This window comes from Myiozetetes cayanensis, unplaced genomic scaffold, assembly GCF_022539395.1.
Source record: "Myiozetetes cayanensis isolate MyiCay16 unplaced genomic scaffold, myiCay2020 scf1, whole genome shotgun sequence".
In the NCBI taxonomy this organism is placed as follows: domain Eukaryota; kingdom Metazoa; phylum Chordata; class Aves; order Passeriformes; family Tyrannidae; genus Myiozetetes; species Myiozetetes cayanensis.
Genome location: NW_026086604.1, coordinates 150,441,058 through 150,460,763, shown reverse-complemented (window position 1 = coordinate 150,460,763; position 19,706 = coordinate 150,441,058). Strand labels below are relative to the sequence as shown.

General features: G+C 51.3%; 1 protein-coding gene across 10 annotated transcripts in view; it reads right to left on the bottom strand.

Annotated features, from left to right (window-relative positions):
- Positions 1–19,706, bottom strand: part of MAP4 (microtubule associated protein 4) — a 145,266-nt gene that overhangs the window by 49,386 nt on the left and 76,174 nt on the right. For 7 of the 10 annotated variants that reach the window (XM_050307891.1, XM_050307938.1, XM_050307875.1 and 4 more), the window contains exons 5-12: positions 14,043–14,174; positions 10,690–10,800; positions 9,896–10,024; positions 9,335–9,409; positions 8,333–8,461; positions 5,310–6,296; positions 4,814–4,957; positions 3,887–4,036 (exon numbers count right to left, since the gene is read on the bottom strand). In XM_050307891.1, coding sequence (XP_050163848.1) covers positions 3,887–4,036; positions 4,814–4,957; positions 5,310–6,296; positions 8,333–8,461; positions 9,335–9,409; positions 9,896–10,024; positions 10,690–10,800; positions 14,043–14,174 — 1,857 coding nt within the window. The remainder of the gene's footprint in view (positions 1–3,886; positions 4,037–4,813; positions 4,958–5,309; positions 6,297–8,332; positions 8,462–9,334; positions 9,410–9,895; positions 10,025–10,689; positions 10,801–14,042; positions 14,175–19,706) is intronic. The other 3 variants (XM_050307900.1, XM_050307918.1, XM_050307908.1) reach the window with 3 other exon arrangements.

Here is a 19,706-nt window from a genome sequence, read left to right as displayed (position 1 = left end):
ATTCCAGCTGGGATCCCAGGGGAGGCAGAGCTTCTCCCCTGGCTGGTTTGGTCTCTGGAAGAACAGGCTGCTTGGAGGCACTTTGGGCTTTTTTACTGCTTCCATCATAGCCCCTCTTTTTAGACCTCTCAGTAACCGGGGCCAAAGTGGGATCTGCCACTGCTGGGTGCTCTGGGACAGGATTTCTGTCCCTGCTGGGAGGACTGGGAGCTCCAGGTTTGTCCCTCATCTCCCCATCACGAGGAGGGTACGTCCCTGCTCCTGCTTTCTGCTCCAGCACAAGCGGCTGCTGGGGCTCAGGCTCCAGCTGGTTGTGCTTCCCTGTGCTCCCTGAGCGTGATTTCTGTGCTTCCAGAGGCAGAGCAGGAGCCTGTTCTTTGGCAGGAACACTCAGCTCACCCGGCAGAGCCTCTGGAGGCCCGGAATCAGCCCCTTTGCCTTTCTCAGCCTGAGTCTGGTTAACATTTCCCACTGCAGGGACGTTACCTGGGCCCAGCTCAGGACTATCCTCAGCCTTTCTGCCTTTCACATCTCTGGTTTTACTCCTGGCCTTGTCCATCCCCACACCCCTGGTGGGACTGTGTGTCCCTGCCCTGTGCTCTGGGACAGACTGGGGTCTATCTGGATCCTTCCCTGTATCCATGGGACAAGTTTCTTTAGCTCTGCCTGTTCCTGGCTCTGTCTCTACTTTATGACCTGAAGGAACTGGCTGATGAGAGTCACTCCTACTGCCACCCTGGATTCCAGGCTTGCCCAGCACCTCTGCTGGATTCCCTCTTTCCAAACCAGACACCTCTTTATCCCAGGTCGTTTCCTTCCTGCTTCCAGCCACCTTCTCCTGGCCCGTCTCCCCCCCAGCCCCCAGGTCAGCTGCCTGCCCCAAGGTCTTGTCAGGCTGTTTCCTCCTCCCATCACTGCTCCTCTTCCTGGGTTTCTCTGTCCCACTGGAACTGAGCCCAAGGGATTCCCAGGCAGCACCTGCAGCCTCTCTGCCTGTCATTACCCAAATCCACCTCTTTTGTCTGGCTGGTGGTGTCACCCAGGGCAGGATGCTTGGCTTCCTCCCTCCTGCTCTCCAGCAGCAAAGGTTGGGCTAAAGCCCCCAGATCAGCCTTTCCATCTTTCCCAACATCTTCTCTTGGCTTCCCTGGCACCACCTCAGCTGGCCTTTGCATTTTAGTTGTATCCTCCTGCAAGCACCCAGCAGTGACACAGCCCCCCTCTCTGCCCTTATCACTGACTTCCTTAACTTTATCAGACAGCTCAGGAAAACCACTGGGGTCCATCTTATTCTCAAGGAAAAAACCTCTTTCCCCTTTTTTATTCCTCCCGTCGCTGCCCCTTTTTTTGGGCTTGTCTGCAGGCCAGGGCTGTGCAGAGCTGCCTGAGGGGTGTCCCCTGGCAGGGAAACCTTGGCCCCTGTCGGGATAAGTTGTTTCTTTCCCAGCCTCGTCCACCCTCCCTCCGTCAGGGGATTTGCTCCCATCCTCTGAGAGCACCACGTGCTCAGGGAAGCTTTTAAATCTTTTGCCTTTCCCTTCCCCGCGCTTTTTTTTGGGTCTGTCCATCCCGTGTGTAAAAGCGGGGTCTTTCCCAGTCTGCTGCTCTGAGGCACTAAATCCTTTCCCTTTGTTTGGATCCGGGGAATCTGCTGCCACCCCCCTGCCCAGAGCCTCGGCAGGGCTGGGATGTTTGGGAGCACCGGGAACACCGCTGGCCTTTCTGTCCTGCACAGCAGGAGCCTCCCCGGGCTTTGGGGAAGCTGAGGGTGCAAAAGGCCCTTTAGCAGCATCTCTTGGGGTCTTCAGTCCTCCCTCTGGCCCTACTTTGGTCTCACCAGCTGCCTTTGGCTCTGTAGGAACTCTGTCCTCCAGCCCAGCCTCTCTGAGGGATTCATTCCCAACCCCTTTGCTTTTTTCCCAGTTTTTCTTTGCTGCTGCTTCCAGAGCCCCGTGGGAAGGCTGATGGACAGGGTCACTGAGACTTTCCTGACTTGGAGATGTGGTTTTAGGCTCCTTGTTTTTATCAGGAAGGGGTGATTCCAAAGGTTTGCTCTGTAAGGGAGTTCCTGCTTTGCTCACATTGACCAGGCTGGCACGTCTGGGCTCCTTATCCTCCCTCTTCTCATTTTTATCAGGAAAATCTCTTTCCAGAGGCTTGGTGGGTGCCTTTGCTGGGACAGATTCCCCCACCTCAGTCTTGGCCACCTGCTCCAAGGGAACCTCTTTGCTCCTGCCTTCACATTCCAGCATCCAGCTTTCACCTCTCCTCCCCTCTGCTCTTGTGACATGCCCAGGTCTGGCATCCAACACTCCAGATTTCGGGGCCTGCTGTCCTGGTGCTGGCACTGAGGAGGCTTTCTGCTCATCCAGGATGTGACTCCCAGCTGTTATTTCAGCATCCTTGGGCACATCCAGAGCTCTGCTTCCAGAGGCAGCTCCCGGCACTACAGGACACCCCCCAGACCTTGCGCTGCAGCACCAAAGGGAGAATTCCTGGGAGCTCCAGGGGCTGTTCCGTTTTCATCCCAGAACTCCATTGCTCTTGGCAGCTGGTTTCTCCTTTGTTTGGGTTTCTTCTTCTTTTTCTTCCCCACGGCACCTTCCAAGTCCCAGTTTTCCCGGGGTGGATCCCTGTAGCTCTCCACAAGCTCGGTGTGGGCCGCCTTTCTGTGTGGAACCCTACTGCGAGGGGACGCTCCAGCCCCACATCCCAGCTCCACTACGGGGTCAGGGCTCTTCTGCTGTGGGAGACCTACAGGCTGTTCCTCTGGCACAGCTGTGAGAGGCACTGGGGCAGCGTTTGCTCTGCCAAACCCGCGGGCACTGGATTTGGGAGCTTGCCTGACTTGTGCACTGGGAAGACCTGGAATACAGAAGCCTCCTCAAACATCAAAGCCACTAGTTGCTCGCTAAAAAAAATAATAAATACACTATTTATGTGACCTCAGCCATCTCAAACAGGCCCTGCAGTCACATGGGCTGGATTTCCAGCCCCGATACCGCACTAAAGGCACCTCGGTAGGGCTGGGGGAGACATTGACCCCCAGAGCCTATTTAATTACTTCCAATACATCGTCAATGCCCCTTAAAAACAAGTCCTGCCAGAAGCTCTTACCCCACCAAAAAGCACCAGTTCCTGTAAGGACATGCTACAGCTTTTTAAAAATGCATTGAGGATCCATTTTGTCTGAGCAAGACAAGATTAGGAGAGAGACTTTTTATATCTCCAGCTGGCATCCTTCCAGACTGGGAAAATAGAAGTTTAGTGGAGAGATGGGAAGAGATGGAGGGGATGAGAGCCAAGTTTCCCCCAGCACCAGGGTGGGAGGCAGAACCTCTGTCCCAAAGTCACCTGCTGTGTCCCTTCAGGGCTCCCTCAGCTCCAAAGCCACTGAGTTTTAGGAGAGCATCAGTCATTTGTCACTTAGCCCTGGCCCACAAATCCACCTCCACCACCGGCTCCTGGAGAGGCAGGAAAACAGCGACACCTTCCCTGGGCAGTCACACGACTCAATTTGGAATTCCACACTGGGAATATCGTAGCAAGGATTAACGGTCCTTTCAACACCAAAATAAAAAGCCAGTGGTGATGGCAAAGACAGGGTGAGCTTTTCATCCTCCAGCAGAGAAGCTGTGAGCCAGTCCCAGTGAGAAAGTACTTGGAGCACACGGATTTGGGGCTTCAGGTGGAAATGCAGGGGGAAAGAGCCTTTCAGAGGGCAGGGACCAGAGGGAAGTGCAAGGCCAGCACCAGGAATTCCAAAAACCACACCAAAGAGACTCCTCTTTGCTCAGGTGGCCCCACAGCCAGGAGGGAAAGGTGAGCAGTTCACAGAGGAGACAATTTCCATGGAAAAATGGAATTATTATTATTCATGTCCTACCTGTGGGCTCTGGCAGGGCCTCTCCTTGCTGGGGTTCCACGTGGTTGTGCTCAGGTTCCTCCTTTTGTGCCTCAACAACCACAGCAGGGACAGACTTTTCTGGAAGGTCTTTATTTTCTAGTGCAACGTCTTCTTTTGCTTCTGCTGGGGCTGGAACATGAAAAACAGGATCAGGAAGCTTCAGGTCTCAGCAGTTCAGGGAGGCTGCAGATGGAAACAGGTCCTTGGGAAGGGGACAGGGCTAATTTTATGTTAATAGGATTGAGGTTTCTAAGACATGGTTTTCTACCATATATTACCTCCTCACAAACCTATTTTAAGCAGCAATTTTATATTTTGCAAGACATGTCAAGGTGGAGGCAAAACACGGAGCAGAGACTGTTTCAGGCTGAAGCACAGGGTGAGTGTTTGTTTGGGGTGTTTCTCCTCTTTGTAATCATCCTAATTCAGGCTGTCCCAGCCTCCCACTGGAATTCAGATCCAGAACAAACTCCATTATCAGTCTGGAGTCCCTGGCTAATGCTGAGCACCTTGAATTCATCTCTACCTTGCAGTACATTCCTGCAGACACTCCACCAGCCCTCGCTATGCGTAATTACACCACATTTTCATTTATGAGCCATAATTACATGGGAGGACACTTCTCCCTGTAATTAATTTTATTTAAATGTTAAGTAGAAAGGAAGATGATGACAGACATTGGTACAACAACTACGGATGAGGAAGAAAAAGACAAGTTATATGAAGATAACTTCAAATGTTAAGATTAACACAGATTTATAACAGCCCTGTGTCAGCACACACGAAAAACCTGCTTGAAATTCAACTTTTGTTGCATTTTCTTTGCTAAGGACAAAAAAAAGCAGTGCCTGTTGTGGGGCAGAAGGGGTTGGAGCCCAGTTTTATCCTGGGGTTTGCTTTTCCCACCTGCTGGTTCTGGAAGGTGGTTGGTTTGCCCGGGAAGGGGCTCCTTGGAGGGGCTGGGAGGGGCTTTGGTGTCCTTGGTGTCCTCTAAATGATCCACACGAACTTCTGGGACTTTGGATTCTTGTTCCACCTTTGCTGTTGCTTCTGTAAAGAACCAAAGAAATTCATACTTTAGATTTATATCAAACAAGATAAAAATCAATTCCTATTTTCCACCAGAACATGGATGAGCCAATGTCTCTGTGGCTGCCCTAAAAAACACCAAGCACTGCTGAGAATGCCCAGGGAAAACTATAACAATCACTAAGAAATTCTAGTTTTACATTTTCTCAGTGAAAAGCCCCCGTGAAGCACCCCCTGTGTGTCCTGAGAGCAGAACTGAGCTCTCCTCCAGGTGCTCTGGGCAAAGCAAACCAACGGCTGGACTCGATGATGGCCGAGGGCTTTCCCAGCCTGAACTGCCCCGATCACTCAGGGATTTCGGGCACAGACCCACCTGCAGGAGACTTGTCTTGCTGAAGGGCAGGCCCAGGTGTCACCAGCTCTCCAGGCACAGCAGTTTTGGGGTCAGCTGCAGGGACAGGCTGAGCTCCTGCAGGGGCAGCTCCAGAATCCACAGTGGGAAGAGGTTTGGCTTCTGCTGCAGGAGCAACCTCAGAATCCATGGCATGGTGGTGGTTGACTTCTGGGGCAAACTCAGAGCCCATATCGTGGTCAGATTTATGATCTGCTGCTGGAGCAAACCCCAAATCCATGGCATGGTGATGGTTGACTTCTGCTGCTGGGGCAAACTCAGAATCCATGGTGTGGTTAGGTTTATTATCTGCTGCTGGGGCAAACTCAGAATCCATGGTGTGGTTAGGTTTATTATCTGCTGCTGGGGCAAACTCAGAATCCATGGTGTGGTTAGGTTTATTATCTGCTGCTGGGGCAAACCCCAAATCCATGGCATGGTGGGATTCCATACCTGCTCCTGGGGAAAACCCCAAATCCAAGGCATGGTGGGATGTAACATCTGCTGCTGGGGCAAATCCCAAATCCAAGGCATGTTGAGGTTCTGCATCTGCTGCTGGGGCAAATCCCAAATCCATGGCATAGTGGGCTTCCATACCTTCTGCTGGGGCAAACCCCAAATCCATGGCATAGTGGGCTTCCACACCTGCTGCTGGGGCAAATCCCAAATCCATGGCATAGTGGGCTTCCACACCTGCTGCTGGGGCAAACCCCAAATCCATGGCATGGTGGGATGTGGCATCTGCTGTGGGGGAGAAGCCAAGGCCTGTCCCCGGGCTGGATTTGTTGTTGACAGCTTTAGGAGACTTGGCTTCAGGGGCAGGAGAAAACCCAACATCCATGGCCTGGAAGGGGTTGGCTGCTGCTGAAGGTGCAAATCCAGCATCCAGAGCTTGGGCAGGGCTGGTGTCTCCTGCGTGGACAGAGCCAGCCTTTTCTGCAGGAACGGGCGTGGCCTCGGAGGCTGCTCCTGCCAGGGAAACACAGGGCACAGGAATCAGTGGAAATGCAGATGGAAACACCTGTTCCTGTGCTTTGTGACTTTGTGTCTCTCCTCTTGCCCTTCAGCATCCCCCCCACCCCCTGACCCCAGTGCCCTCCAGCTGTCCCAGCCACCCCGAGCGCTTCTCCCACTGCAGCCTCACGTGCCCTGTTTGTGCCCTGGACTGCAGGGGGACATCCATCTGCTCCCAACACGACATGGACTGGTTTGCTTCAAAACCTCTGTGATGCTACGGAGCTGGCAAAGGGCCAGAGCTGCTGGATCCAGTGCCAGGAGCACATTCCAGTAGAACAGACAGGAATCACAGCCAGGGGGGTTGCAGAGAGTCACAGAATCCCAGAACAGTTTGGGATGGAAGGACCTCAAGGATCGTCCAGTTTCACCCCCTGCCATGGGCAGGGACACCTCCCACCAGCCCAGGTTGCTCCAACCTGGCCTTGGACACTTCCAGGGATCCAGGGGCAGCCACAGCTGCTCTGGGCAGCCTGTTTTTCCCTCTGTGACAGGAGTCACCTTTATGAGCCCAGCTGGGAATTCAACAGCGGGAAAAGTCCTGGGACGCTCCAAAGACACACACCCCCTTCATTTTAAACATGGTTTGTGCTGTCAGTGGGTGGTTTGGTGGCACTCCTGACACAAAAGTCATCCTGGGAATTCCCAAATCCCTCCATTCCTTCCTGACCAAACTGGCCTCGTTCATTTTCCACACAATGTCTCCTAAGACACTGAGCTGGTAATTCCAAACCAACATTTGTCACTTCACAGCACAATCCAACCTCGGTATTTAGGCTCCCATTTTTCTAAAATCCCCTTAAAGGAGGTTTTTCAGTCGGTTTTTATTAAATATTTCTTGTCTAGAGGCAACTCTGTATAAATTATCAGTGCCAGGAGCACTGGATTTCTCTTCTGCAGCTCCTCATTTCCACAGCCCCAAGCTGTGCCCATCCTCCACGTCCTGCAGCACCATGACCTGAACATCTCCCACCTACTGCTGAGTAGATGCTACACAAAAATAAAATTTCTACTGATTTTTTGAGTCATATCTAAAAATATCTGCCCCAACCAATGGAAAATGTATTAAATCTAAGTAAGATACTTGAACTGAAGTCAGAAACAGATAAGAAAAATGGAAAAAAAATGCCTTTTAAAATGGTACTTAAGGATCCATTTAGATAAAATGAATATTAGACAGTTAAACAGAAGAAGGAAAGAAATAAGAAAAATGGAAAAGGTCTCTTTTAAAATGGCACTTAAGGACCCATTTAGATCAAATGAGAATTTCAGTGAAGCAAACCAAGAAGATCCATCAAGCACCACCCTCATTTGGGTCTGCCTTTGCTGGGGTTTAAGTGACACTACAATCTTCTCCAAAACAAAACTTCAAGACTGTGATTTCACAGACGGACAAGACTGTAAATAAACAGGTCTCAAAAGCAGTGTGGATGTTCCCTGGTGGATTATGGGAATTAGTGGAATAAAGCACTAGGGAACTGGACCATGACTGGTACCACGAGTCTGATGCTCCACACAAATACCTTAAAACCCTTTTTTTTTTTTTTTTAAAGAGAGTCTTTCCCACAGCCAGGCCTGAAGGTATTTCTGTACAGATCAGGCTCAGGGCAGATGTGGCACTGGGGGACATGGTTTAGTGGTGGCTTTGGCACTGCTGGGCAACGGCTGCACTCAATCTTAGGGGGCTTCTCCAACCCCAATTCTGTGATTCCACGTTCTTGACACACCTCAGTGTCTTCCTGGAGCTAAAATCTGGAGACAGTAAAGGACCATCAAGCCAGTTCCTGGGCTGGGACACCGGAGCTGGCAAGTCCAGCAGAGTCGCTGCTTCCCCCAACACCCCCCAGGGATCCCAAACCCTCCGTCACAGCGGGATTCGTTAATCCCTCGCTGTGCTTCCCTCAGAAGAGGCACTTCCATGTGTTCCCCCCACCACAACCTGCTCTCAAAGGGCCCACACCCAGCAGCACCCTCAGGCTGGAGGGATTTACCTTTTGGTCCATCGGCAGGCGCGGGCTCTGCCAGGAACGCCGTGCCTGCAGCGGGAGCAGAGCCGGGAGTCACGGCCGGGGGGCTCTCGGGCAAACTCGCCTTGATCGCTTCTGTGGCTACGGGGGGCACTGGGAAACACAACCAAGGGGGTGAGCACAGCACCTGCAAAGGTCCCAGCGAGCAGGTTCCTCTCCTGGGGGGAAATCCCCATGACAGGCAGTGCCTGCAGCCACCCTGGGGAGTGAACTCCCCCCTCAGCCTCCCCTCAGGGCACAGAAAACCAGAATCGCCTTTTACTGCCCATTCTCTGGAAATTAATTTGTGCAACTCCCAGGGAAAACACTTAAATCCTGGGGGAAGTAACACAGTTGAGGAGTGTTGTGCTACAAAGCCTCCCAGATCCACCCCGAGCCCCAAGTGGAGCCCCCAGCTCTAGAAACACCAGGACTAGTGTTAAACTACTCATCTCCTCAGCTTCTTCATCGAAAGCAGCAATAAAAACCCCATCATGGATCAAATTTGGTAACACAGATGTATCCCCAAAGGAATAATGTCCCAGTGGGGCTCCAAAGATTTAACTGGGATCAGAAACTTAATCAAAAAATCCCACACTGGTTTGGGTTGGAAGGGACCTGAAAGCTCCTGCAGTCCCATCCCCTGCCATGGGCAGGGACACCTTCCACTAGCCCAGATTGCTCCAACTTGGACACTTCCAGGGATCCAGGAGTAGCCACAGCTTCTCTGGGCAGCCTGTGCCAGGGCCTGCCCACCCTCCCAGCCAGGAACTCCTTCCCAGTCTCCTGTCTAACCCTACTCCCTTTCAGTCTGAAGCCACTCCCAGTTTCTCAGACATGCATTTCCATTCTCAGTTGATCTGAGAAGCAGAAACTGCTCTCCTTGGCTCCTGCTCGGCTGTCACAGCCCCGTGTTCCTTGAGAAGGCACACCGGGAGAGAAGCTGCTTCTGCTGCTCGGAAAGATCTTTACAGCTCCTGTTCCTACCTGGTGGCTCAACAAAGAAAGAGGCATCTGGTCCCTTCATGTCCTGCTGAGCTCCCATCCAATATTCTTCAGGACCTGTGGAAAACAAGCACACTCAGTCCAGCCCCAGGAGTGCTTTTACTTTCCCAGCTGAAGGCCTGGACTCTGCTGGTCTGGGAGTTTGTTCTCGGGTGATGTTTCAGGTCCCTCTAAGGAAGGTACCAGAAATCAGGTTCTTCCATGGTTATTGCCACTGAAAGCTTCCACCAGGGAAGGGTGACAAGCCCTGACCCAAAAGAGGAGTTTCTTTCCTCAGTTATTCCGGGCAAGTGGCTCTGAGTGGCCCTGCATGAGCAGGGGGGTTGGAAAAGCCTCCTTCCAACCTCAACTGCTCTGGGATCTCCCAATGTGGAATCCCAGCACGGTGTGGGTTGGAAGGGACGTTGCTGACACCACCTTCAGTTTAGGTATCAACCCCCCCACCCCCAGGATTCTTTCCGACTCCTAAACTGAGATTTTCCAGCTGCAAAGCCTCCAACCCTCCAACAGACGCCCAGCAGGAGCAAAGCACCTGCTCCTCACCTGCTCTGTCCTGCAGGAACTCTGTGCTGGAGTCCAGCCCCATGAAGGCTGAGGGGTCCAGAGCCTCTGCAGGGGAGTACATGGGCCCCAGGAAAGGCTGCTCAGGTGCCATCCCAGGGCCATGTGGTGCTGAGGAAACAAAGCCCTTCAGTGAGTCACCAGCCCCCTCCACTTTTTTAATCTACCTCATTTATTAATTTAAGTTTATTATAGCTTTATTTATTACTTCATGTTTTCACTTTCAAAATTATTTTTGTTAAAATAAATCTTCATTAAACTGTTAACATTAATGTTTATTAAAAGAAATATTCTAACTTTTAAAATAAAATACTTTAACTTTATTTATTAAATTATTTATTTATTAATGACTCCTCTCCTAAATTTCAAGTCTACACAACACTTGGACATTTCTGCTCAGAAGCACTTTAGTTCAAGTTTGTATCTGTTATTTCAGCTTTACAAACCATAAATCCTGTATTTATGTAGAACTTTTTAACAAGGTGTAAGACAGTAAAACAGGCAAATTAATTCCCTTTGGCTCTCTGCTTCTGCTCCCATGAATTTCTGCTAATAATCACTTAATAATCCAATATTAATAAAATAATCCAACAGCTCAAAACCCCAAGACCACCCTGTGGAAAGAGGTCATGTGCATTTAGTTTTTAGCCACGAAAATAAGAGCATGAACAAAGGTCAGTGAACTTAAGACCTTAATAATTTCCTGTATACATGAAAGTCAACAGAGAAGAGTCCCCAGCGTGCCCAGCAGGGAGGAAAGGTGGGCAGGAACTCACCAAGGATGTCTCTGGGAGCATCCCCGTGACCCGGGAACAGCGGCACATTCCTCACGTCAGCAGGGAAGGACAAATCCGGCAGGTTCTCCCCTCTGTGCATGTGGAAGGGGTCTGAGGAGACACAGCGAGGTCGGTGTCACCACCCAGGGGGAGGACAGGGCACAGGGGAACATTAAAAAAGGAGGTGAAGGTGCTCCTGACCCCACCACTGCACCTCCCAGGGAAAGCTGCTCTCGGGGCTACCAGGAGCAAACTCCAATTTCCACCCAACACCGACAGCTCCCAGGCTGTTTCCCAGGGAAAGCTGACTGACATTTAGGTCATGGCTGTTCAAGAAGAACCTCCTCCTCCTCCTCTCCAGGAGGAATCACCTGCTTGTGTCCTGAAGGACACATCCAGTTCACCTGAGCAAGGAACAAGGGCCGAGCTCGGCTCAGTTCAATCCAGAGCAGCCCGAGGGAAGGAACCTACGAGCTCTCCCAGCCAAGAGCTGCATCCCAGTAAGAACTGGGGTGATGGGCCAGTATTTTAACCAAGTTACAAGGCAGAGGGGACAATTCCCAGTGTCCCAGGCTGATTGCCCCATCCCTGGAAGTGGCCAAGGCCAGGCTGAGCAAACAGGGGCTTGGAGCAACCCAGAACAGTGGCAGGGGGTTGGAATGAGATGAGCTTTAAGGTTGTTGTCATCCCTGCCCTCTGGCAGTGGGAAGCCATTCCCTGTGTCCTGTCCCTCCATGCCTTGTCCCCAGTCCCTCTCCAGCTCTCCTGGAGCCCCTTTAGGCCCTGCAAGGGGCTCTCAGCTCTCCTGGCTCCTTCTCTTCTCCAGGGGAACCCCCCCAGCTGTCCCAGCCTGGCTGCAGAGCAGAGGGGCTCCAGCCCTGGCAGCAGCTCCCCCTGCCCTGCTGTGGGCTCAGCCCAGGACGTGGGTTCCCATCTGTGCTGGGATCCAGCCCTTCCTGGGCTCGCAAAGGGGGGTTCCTGGCACACCTGCCTGGCCTGTGCCAGGTGTCCCTGGCATTTCCCTGGACAGGCACAGCCTCTCAGAGGTGAGGGACATTTCCCAAACTCTGTCACATGTTGTGCTACCCAGGAGCCAAAGGAATCCCTGTTTACCGAATTCCTGTCACACCCCATTTCCAGACACTGCCCAGATTTCTCCCAGTTGCCCAATTAACAGGGATTCAGTCAAAGGCTGTTGCTCATTTTCATGCCAGATGTGCTTCCTGCAGGGCCAGCGGCCCAACTTCAGGTGTTCCCATGCCCACGGTGCTCTGAGATGTCAAAATCAGGTGAGCTGAGGGAATTATAAACCTGTCAGACCATTTGAGATGCCAAGACAACATCTTCCCCCAGAGCAACGTGTAGAATATTTTAAATTCAAGCTGTTTGGACCTGTATTGCCAGGACTAAACAACTGCCTGTTCTCCAATTGAAAAAACAACCCCAGAAAATAAGGAAAAAAAAATCCCAAATAAAATCATTGTGACTGAAACCAATTAAAAACTAAAAGAGATGCTGCTGTTTTTCCCTCTTTGTCCAGCAGTTGGATGATGTGGGGAAAATGGGCAGTTCAGATTAAACCCTGTCTCTGCTCCAGAGGGAAAAAGGGGAGAAGTGGAAGAACTTTTTGGTTGCAAGACACTCTAAGGACGTGAAGCCTAAAGAAATGTGGTTTCATGCAACAAACAATCCACAAATTCACATTATTCAGGCCATTCAGATTACTGGGTGATGAGCCAGGTATGTAAATTGTTCCTAATCAGCAGCTTTGACATCTGTCTCTTGAGCATAACAACATCAACATCCCATTCCTGCATCCACAAAGCAACAGGAGGGGAAACCCTACAAAGCAGTGACCCTACCCTTGTAAAAAATCATCATTTCTTCACAGAATCTCTTAGTAAATCCAGGATTCAGATCACAAGCAAGCCATGCATTAAGCAGGTCCACAGTACTCAAAAACAGATTAAAACCAGAAGTTCCATCCTGCATCTTCCCCTGTGCTGATCTGGGCAGCGCCCACATTTCTCAGGTGCTCCAAGAGCAATTGCCCATAAGCTGTCTCCAAAGTGAGGGAAAACTGAAGGGATGTTGCTGGGTGAAAGTCTATCTTTTTGTAGGGTTATACAAGGTTCATCTTCATCTAATTTTCAGGAGAGTCAGCAGCTCCAGAGGCTGGGGAACAGCCCCACCTGCATTGCAGAGCAGCGACACGACAGCTGGAACTGCCCCTTCCCAGAGCCAGGGCTGCAGCTCAGCGGGCAGGGATTTGAGGGGTTTGCACCCAAACCCACAGTTCTCAGGGGAGGTTAAACTGTGGCAGTCAACCAAAAACTGCTCTTGCCATAAAACTATAGAATCATTGGGGTTGGAAAAGCCCTCCCAGCCCATGGATCCCCCCTGTGCCCCTTCCCCACCTTGTCCCCAGCCCAGAGCACTGAGTGCCATGGCCAGGCCTGCCTGGGACACCTCCAGGGTGGGCACTCCAAACCTCCCTGGGCAGCCCCTGCCAAGGCCTGACCACCCTTTCCAGGGAGAAATTCCTCCTCATGTCCCACCTGCCCCTCCCCTGGCACAGCCTGAGGCCGTTCCCTCTCCTCCTGTCCCTGTTCCCTGGGAGCAGAGCCCGACCCCCCCCGGCTCCCCCCTCCTGTCAGGGATTGCAGAGCCAGAAGGTCCCCCCTGAGCCTCCTTTTCTCCAGGCTGAGCCCCCCCAGCTCCCTCAGCTGCTCCTGCTGCTCCAGCCCCTTCCCAGCTCCCTTCCCTTCCCTGCACACGCTCCAGCCCCTCCATGTCCTGTCCTGGAGTCCCCAGAACTGCCCCCAGCACTGGAGGTGCCAGCACAGGGACAGGCACTGCCCTGTGTCACACCATGGCCAGTACAAACCAGTGCCATCGGCCTCTTGCCCACCTGGGCACTCCTGGTTCACGTCCAGCCTCTCTCACCAGCACCCCCAGGTCATTTCCCAGCTTTCCAGCCCCTCTGCCCCAGTCTGGAGTGTTCCATGGGGTTGTTGTGACCCCAGTGCAGGACCTGGCACTTGCCCTTGTTGACCTTCACCCTGTTGGCCTTGGCCCATCAATCCCATGGATCCAGCCTGTCCAGATCCCTCTGTGGGGCCCTCCTGCCCTCCAGCAGATCAACATCCCACCCAACCTGCTGTCCTCTGCACACCAACTGAGGGTGCCCTCGCTGCCCTCGTTCAGATCACGAACAAAGACATTAAACAGGGCCGGGCCCAGCGCTGAGCCCTGGGGACACCACGAGTGCAGGGGTGGAGACCAGCACTTCCCCACACCCCAGAGCTGCTAAAATTAGGGATGCTCCGGATTCCCAGGCAGTGGAGCCCTACCAGCCATCTCCACGGGCTTGAACACGGGCTGAGGGTCGAAGCGCAGGTCCCTCTCATCCGTCGACCAGGAGTCGTTGCGGTCGAGGAACTCTTTGTAAGACAGCTTTTCATCCATGATTTCTCCTGGGAACACTGAAACGGGAGGAGAAAGTGACACAGTCAAAACATTAAGACATTTGAAACAGACTGTTGGATGATGTGACATTCACAGGCTGATGGGGAACAGGAACTGGGAGTCAAACCAGAGACCAGAAGAGGCATTTATTACTGTTTGGATCCAACTCTTCCAATGTAAGAAACAGAATAATGGGAATTCTGGGTGTTGATACACATCAGGAATGGACTCACACTGAAGTGCAGGACTATTCAAAATCCTTCAGTTGTACAAAAGAAACAAAACCCTAAGTCCTAAAGCTTTAAACTGGACAATCTCAGTGGAAAGGCTCAAACTAACACCCAGATTAATGGTTTTTTAGCTTCATTTTCATCTTAAGGAGACCTGAATTTTTCAGCTCTTCTCTGGACAACATTAGAGTTTCCAACCGATTCCAGTTTCTTCTGGAAAGAAACACAAAAATGTTGACCCTGACTCCTCTCATCCCCTAAAACAACATTCTCTGCCCTTTAGCCAATAAATCTTTTTATGCTTTTAATATTTACACCTTCACTTAGGCTAACAATACCTGGAGCTCAGGAGAGGAAATTCAGAGTGTGCCCCAAAAGATATCCCTGAAGACGGCCCTTAATTCAGTGCAAAACTGGTTAATTAAATAAAAGTTAATAAAAGCAACCCCAATGTGAACACCGAGAGGGACCAGAAGGGAAGAATTAATTAAAAACACAAGGTTGGGGTATAAAAGCAACAACCTGGTACCAGGTAGGCAAAAATAACGAAGTGGGCAGAGATTCATAGAGACTCTAAACATTCTAATAACAAGGAAGTGACTGAGAAAGACCAAGAAGGAAAACTGGCTTTTGTGTTTCCTTGACAAAACAAGGCAAGGTCACCAGTACAAATCAATCAGCGGCAACAGCAATTTGCTCAGAGATTTTGTTCTCAGAAGAGCAGGAGGAGATTCCATGAAGTTGGAGACACATCAGAACCTGTGATTAACACCTAAATATTATTTCTAATTAAACCCTGGAGCTGCAGGGCCGCTGTCCCCGGGGGCCGGGGCTCTGCAGGGTCAGAGGCGTGTGACGGGCTGCGTGGCCCTATTTTGAGCTGGTAACAGAAATACACTTTAGCTGGGACTTCCCAGATAATCCCCAGGAAAGCAGAAGAATTAACGAGCTTTAACTCCCTTTGAGGCATCACATGGAGGGCTGGGCGGGTTCAGTGGTGTCACCAGGGTTCACCTGACAGCAGCTCAGAGCCCTCACGGGGGGCAGGACACGGGCTCTGCTTCCCCTCTCCCCACCCCAGCTTTGAGCTGGGCTGTCCCACAGCAACCCCCAGCCAGGGACACGCTGGGAAAAGGCCTTTTCACCACTGAAATTCTAAATATGGAGAATGCCAGCTGCCAGGTGTGGCACTGGCACACTGCAGCCAGACGGGCACTGGCTGTGGGGAGCAATATCAGTGTTATAAGTGGTAACAGGGAATGAATCCTGGAACGGTTTGGGTTGGAAGGGACCTAAAATCCCATCCAGTTCCAAGCCCTTGCCATGGGAAAGGACACTTTCCACTCGAGGCATGTTATGCCCTAAGAGGAGTTCACAGTTGTAGACGAGATCCTACAAAGATTCTGATCCAGCCGAACACGAATAAAATGTGTTTCATTTTCATGCTCACACGCACTGGGAGAACCAGAGACTGGGAATGCAAAGGACAATTCCAGTAAACACAAGATCTTCTACCCCTTGGCTTCCATGTAAACAGCACCCAGAGAAAGCACCGAAGAGCTGCCCTTGAATAAATGCAGTTGTGCCCATCCTGGAGTTATCCCTGCCCTGTGCTCCCCCCCGGCCACCGAGAGCCCCCCGAGCTGTGGGACCTGGCACGGGGACGCTGCTTTGCTGCCAGTGGCTTTTAGCTTTTGTTCTGCTACACAGCTCCATTTGCCATGGTTCACTTCAGCAGCAGGAGACAGAAGGGTCCCTGGCCAGGCTTTCCATCAGCTCTGCCTCCTCCATGTGATAAAGGATGGGGGGACACATGGAGGCATCAAACTCCATGTCCCATGGAAAATCCAGCCCAGGAAATGCTGGCCAATTCCTGCAGTGCCTGAAAGGCTGATAATTCAAGCAGGAAATATGTTATTAATATTTTATTCTATAATATAATATGATTTTTATACTATTTTATTTTATTTACATCTGCAAAGTGCTTTGAAGATGAAGTGCCACTACATGTGTCAAGAGACATTATTATTATTTACGATTATCTGTGGTGCAGAACAGCAAGGGATTTAATTAGATTGTACTGGAAATTCCTCCAGACAGGAGCCTGTCATCTGTGTGTCTATAAAACTCTATTTAAAGCAAAAAAAAAAAAAAGAGACACTGAAAGTCCTTGACAGTGCGAGGAAGAGCCTGGGAGCAGTTAAAAACATTCGACAAGAACTTCTCCAAAGCTGATTTTTGGATTGGACCCACACTAATGCTGAGCAGCTGTAGAGCACATACTGCTCAAATTCTAAATATTTTAAATAAATCTGTTTTTTAGACCACAAAAACACACTGGCATGCTGCCACGATGAGAGATCTCCCATAAAATTAGGGTCATAAAGGTAAAGCAGGAGTCAAAGCTCCCCTCTGGTTTTGTTTCAGTGGACAGGTTGTGTTCATGCCTTTCAGTGAGGAGGGGAACCTCCCTCAAGCCCAGGCTGGGCTGGAGGAGGAACGAACAGGAGACAGAACTGTACAGGGAAACATTTCCATGTGGCATCAGATGAAACCAAGCTGAGCAAAACCACCGGTGTGTCCAAAGCCTCAGCTCCAGCAAAGCCCCAAAGGCCAGACCAAAGCTGGGTCAGGAGCAGTTGTGAGTTCACTCCCCAAGTCCTTCGAAACCTAAACCAAAGGCTTGCACGTTCTCCAGACAATATTTTCATACCAGGTGCTAATTAAAAACCCAATCCAACCACTGCTTCCCAGCAATCCCAACCTAAGGAGGGATCCAGTGAGCTCTGGAGGGGGCCAAGAGGCCGGAGCCAGACCAGGAGCAGGGACAAAGCTCCTGAGCCTGGAACAAAGGTCCCTTCCCTGCAGCCAGTGCCAGGATAACCCCAGAGAACAGAGACTGCTGGATCAGAATAAACCTTAGCAAAACCCCCCTTGCTATTCCCAAAATGTTTTCCTAGTTCTCTGCCCTACAGCCATAAGGTGGACACTTCCAGCTTTATTTGTCATCTCAACCTCATCCCAATATTCAGCTCCTCCTTATCAAGCTTGGAATGTGACAAACGTGATCCCAAGGACTCAGAAAAGAGGATTTCGCAGTTCCAGCCCTGCAGCCCCTCCCAAAACACACGTTCTGCCTCCGACCTCCAAACAAGAGACACAAAAGCAACAAAAAGGAGAAGCCAAACTCTTCCAAGAACCCATCCTGAAAGTGCCCGTTAATATGTGCCAGCAGCAGATCGGGCACTTGACACGAAATGCAAATCTGACAGATCCCACAAACCTGTAAAGCAATTTTAGTGAGTATTAAAGCTCAGTGGTAGCTGAAAATCCGGTTACAAGAGCTGATAATATAAACCAGGGTAGGATTAGAGCTTACAAAGTCTCGCTTAAAGGAAAAAACACCAGTAACAACGTACTTACAAAGCAAACTTGCTTCTGACAGGAAAAACAAGGATCCCATGCAAGTAGCACCTTCCCTGCACCGCTCCCCCGGCAGGTTCCCAAAGAGAGCAGGACATTCAGCGGAGCTGCTGACGGCGGGGATTTGTTTGTTTTCCCATCCCTGTGCAGAGATCAGCACGGCCACCTCCCCCAGGGCACAGCTAATCCAGCCCAAAGAGCCCTTCTGGCCACCCACCCCGTGCTGGGAGCGCGAGGAGAGAGCCCCTGCACCAAACCCTGCACCGTGTCCTGCAGGACATCCCCCAGGGAACGGCCAGCCAGGAGCAATCCCGCCAGGGGATTACAGGGTAAAGCCTTTTCGCTGCAGGAGATGCTAATCTTGGGAGGTCACCGGCCAGACCTCCTGAGAGAGGTTAAGTATCCTCCAAATTAATGAGCGTGCAGCCAGGAGAGGCCCCTGCCAGCAGCCAGGGAAGACACAGGCTCAAGGGCTCCCTTCCCATATGGATCCCCTGGGGAATCTGCCCTGGATCTCCCCACTGCTCCAGTTCTTACAGGGATGCCAAGAGGCCTTGCTGGAACCACCACCCAAGAGCAGCAGTGTCAGCAGTTGGAAGAACAGGCCAGGACAGCAAATTCCCATCAATCCCAAAGGGAATGGAAGTCCACACACCCCACACCCTCTGCAGGGTGTGGCATCTGCTACCTCGAAAAGGAGCTTCAGAATCAGGGAATTCCAGAATGGTTTGGGTTAGAAGGGACCTGAAAGCTCATCCAGTCCCATCCCCTGCCATGGGCAGGGACACCTTCCATTGGCCCAGGTTGCTCCAACCTGATCTTGGAAGACTTCTAGGGTTGGGACAGCCACAGCTTCTCTGGAAAATCCATTCCAGGGCCTCCCCACCCTCACAGTCAAGAACTCCTTCCCAATATCCCATCTCTCCCTGCCCTCTGGCAGTGGGAAGCCATTCCCTGTGCCCTGTCCCTCCATGCCTTGTCCAAAGTCCCAGCAATGAGAAGCAAATTAAAATCCAGCACTGAGCTGGATGGGGAAATGAAGATCAGGAATCTATTACAGGTCATCAAGAAGCCGCAGGGCATTTCAGACGGATGCTGACAGCTCAAGAAGGGTTTTATTGCCTTCCTTCTGAAATTCCATGCTGTTATATAACCCAGAATGCTAAAAGAGCTCCGCGCGTACGACTGTCAGAACCGGTATCTCCAGACTCGGGAGATGCAAAGTCAGGAACTTGAAAGTTCAACACAAGGTTCATGTTTTGCCTTTCCAAAAATTTGCCAGGAAAAAAAAAAAAAAAATTGCAGTTGTTACAGTTTCCTGTCCAGCTTTTTTCCCCTCACTTATCCTTCCCAGAGGGACATTTTCCAGCAGCGACTGCTTCGTCATCGATCGAAAGGCAGAACCACAGAGGTGCAGAGAGAGCTCTCAAACCCCACTCTCTGCTCCAATTGCTCCAAAAGCCATGCTTGTTCTCCTGCTCCCTGCTGGGAACGTCAGCTGCTCAGGAAGGAATCCTTCAGCACAGCCTGGACGGTGTCACAGAAGTCTCCCAGAACCCCCAACGCTCCGGGCTGCCAGGCAGGACAGCTCCCACCAGGAACCCTCTCCAGATTCCCCCATCCAGAACCACACTCGACAGACTCCACACTCTTTAACAGCAAAGGCACCTGAAGTTCTGTTTTTAACCAAAAGACTTGCTAAAGATTCATTTCCACAGCATTGGAACTGATATTGGGTGTTGGGAGCTGGGGAGGGACTTGGGACAAGATATGGAGGGACAGGACAAGGGGGAGTGGCTTCCCACTGGAAAAGTGGAGATTTAGATGGGATATTGGAAAGGAATTGTTAGTTGGGAGGGTGGGGAGGGACTGGAATGGATTTCCCAGAGAAGCTGT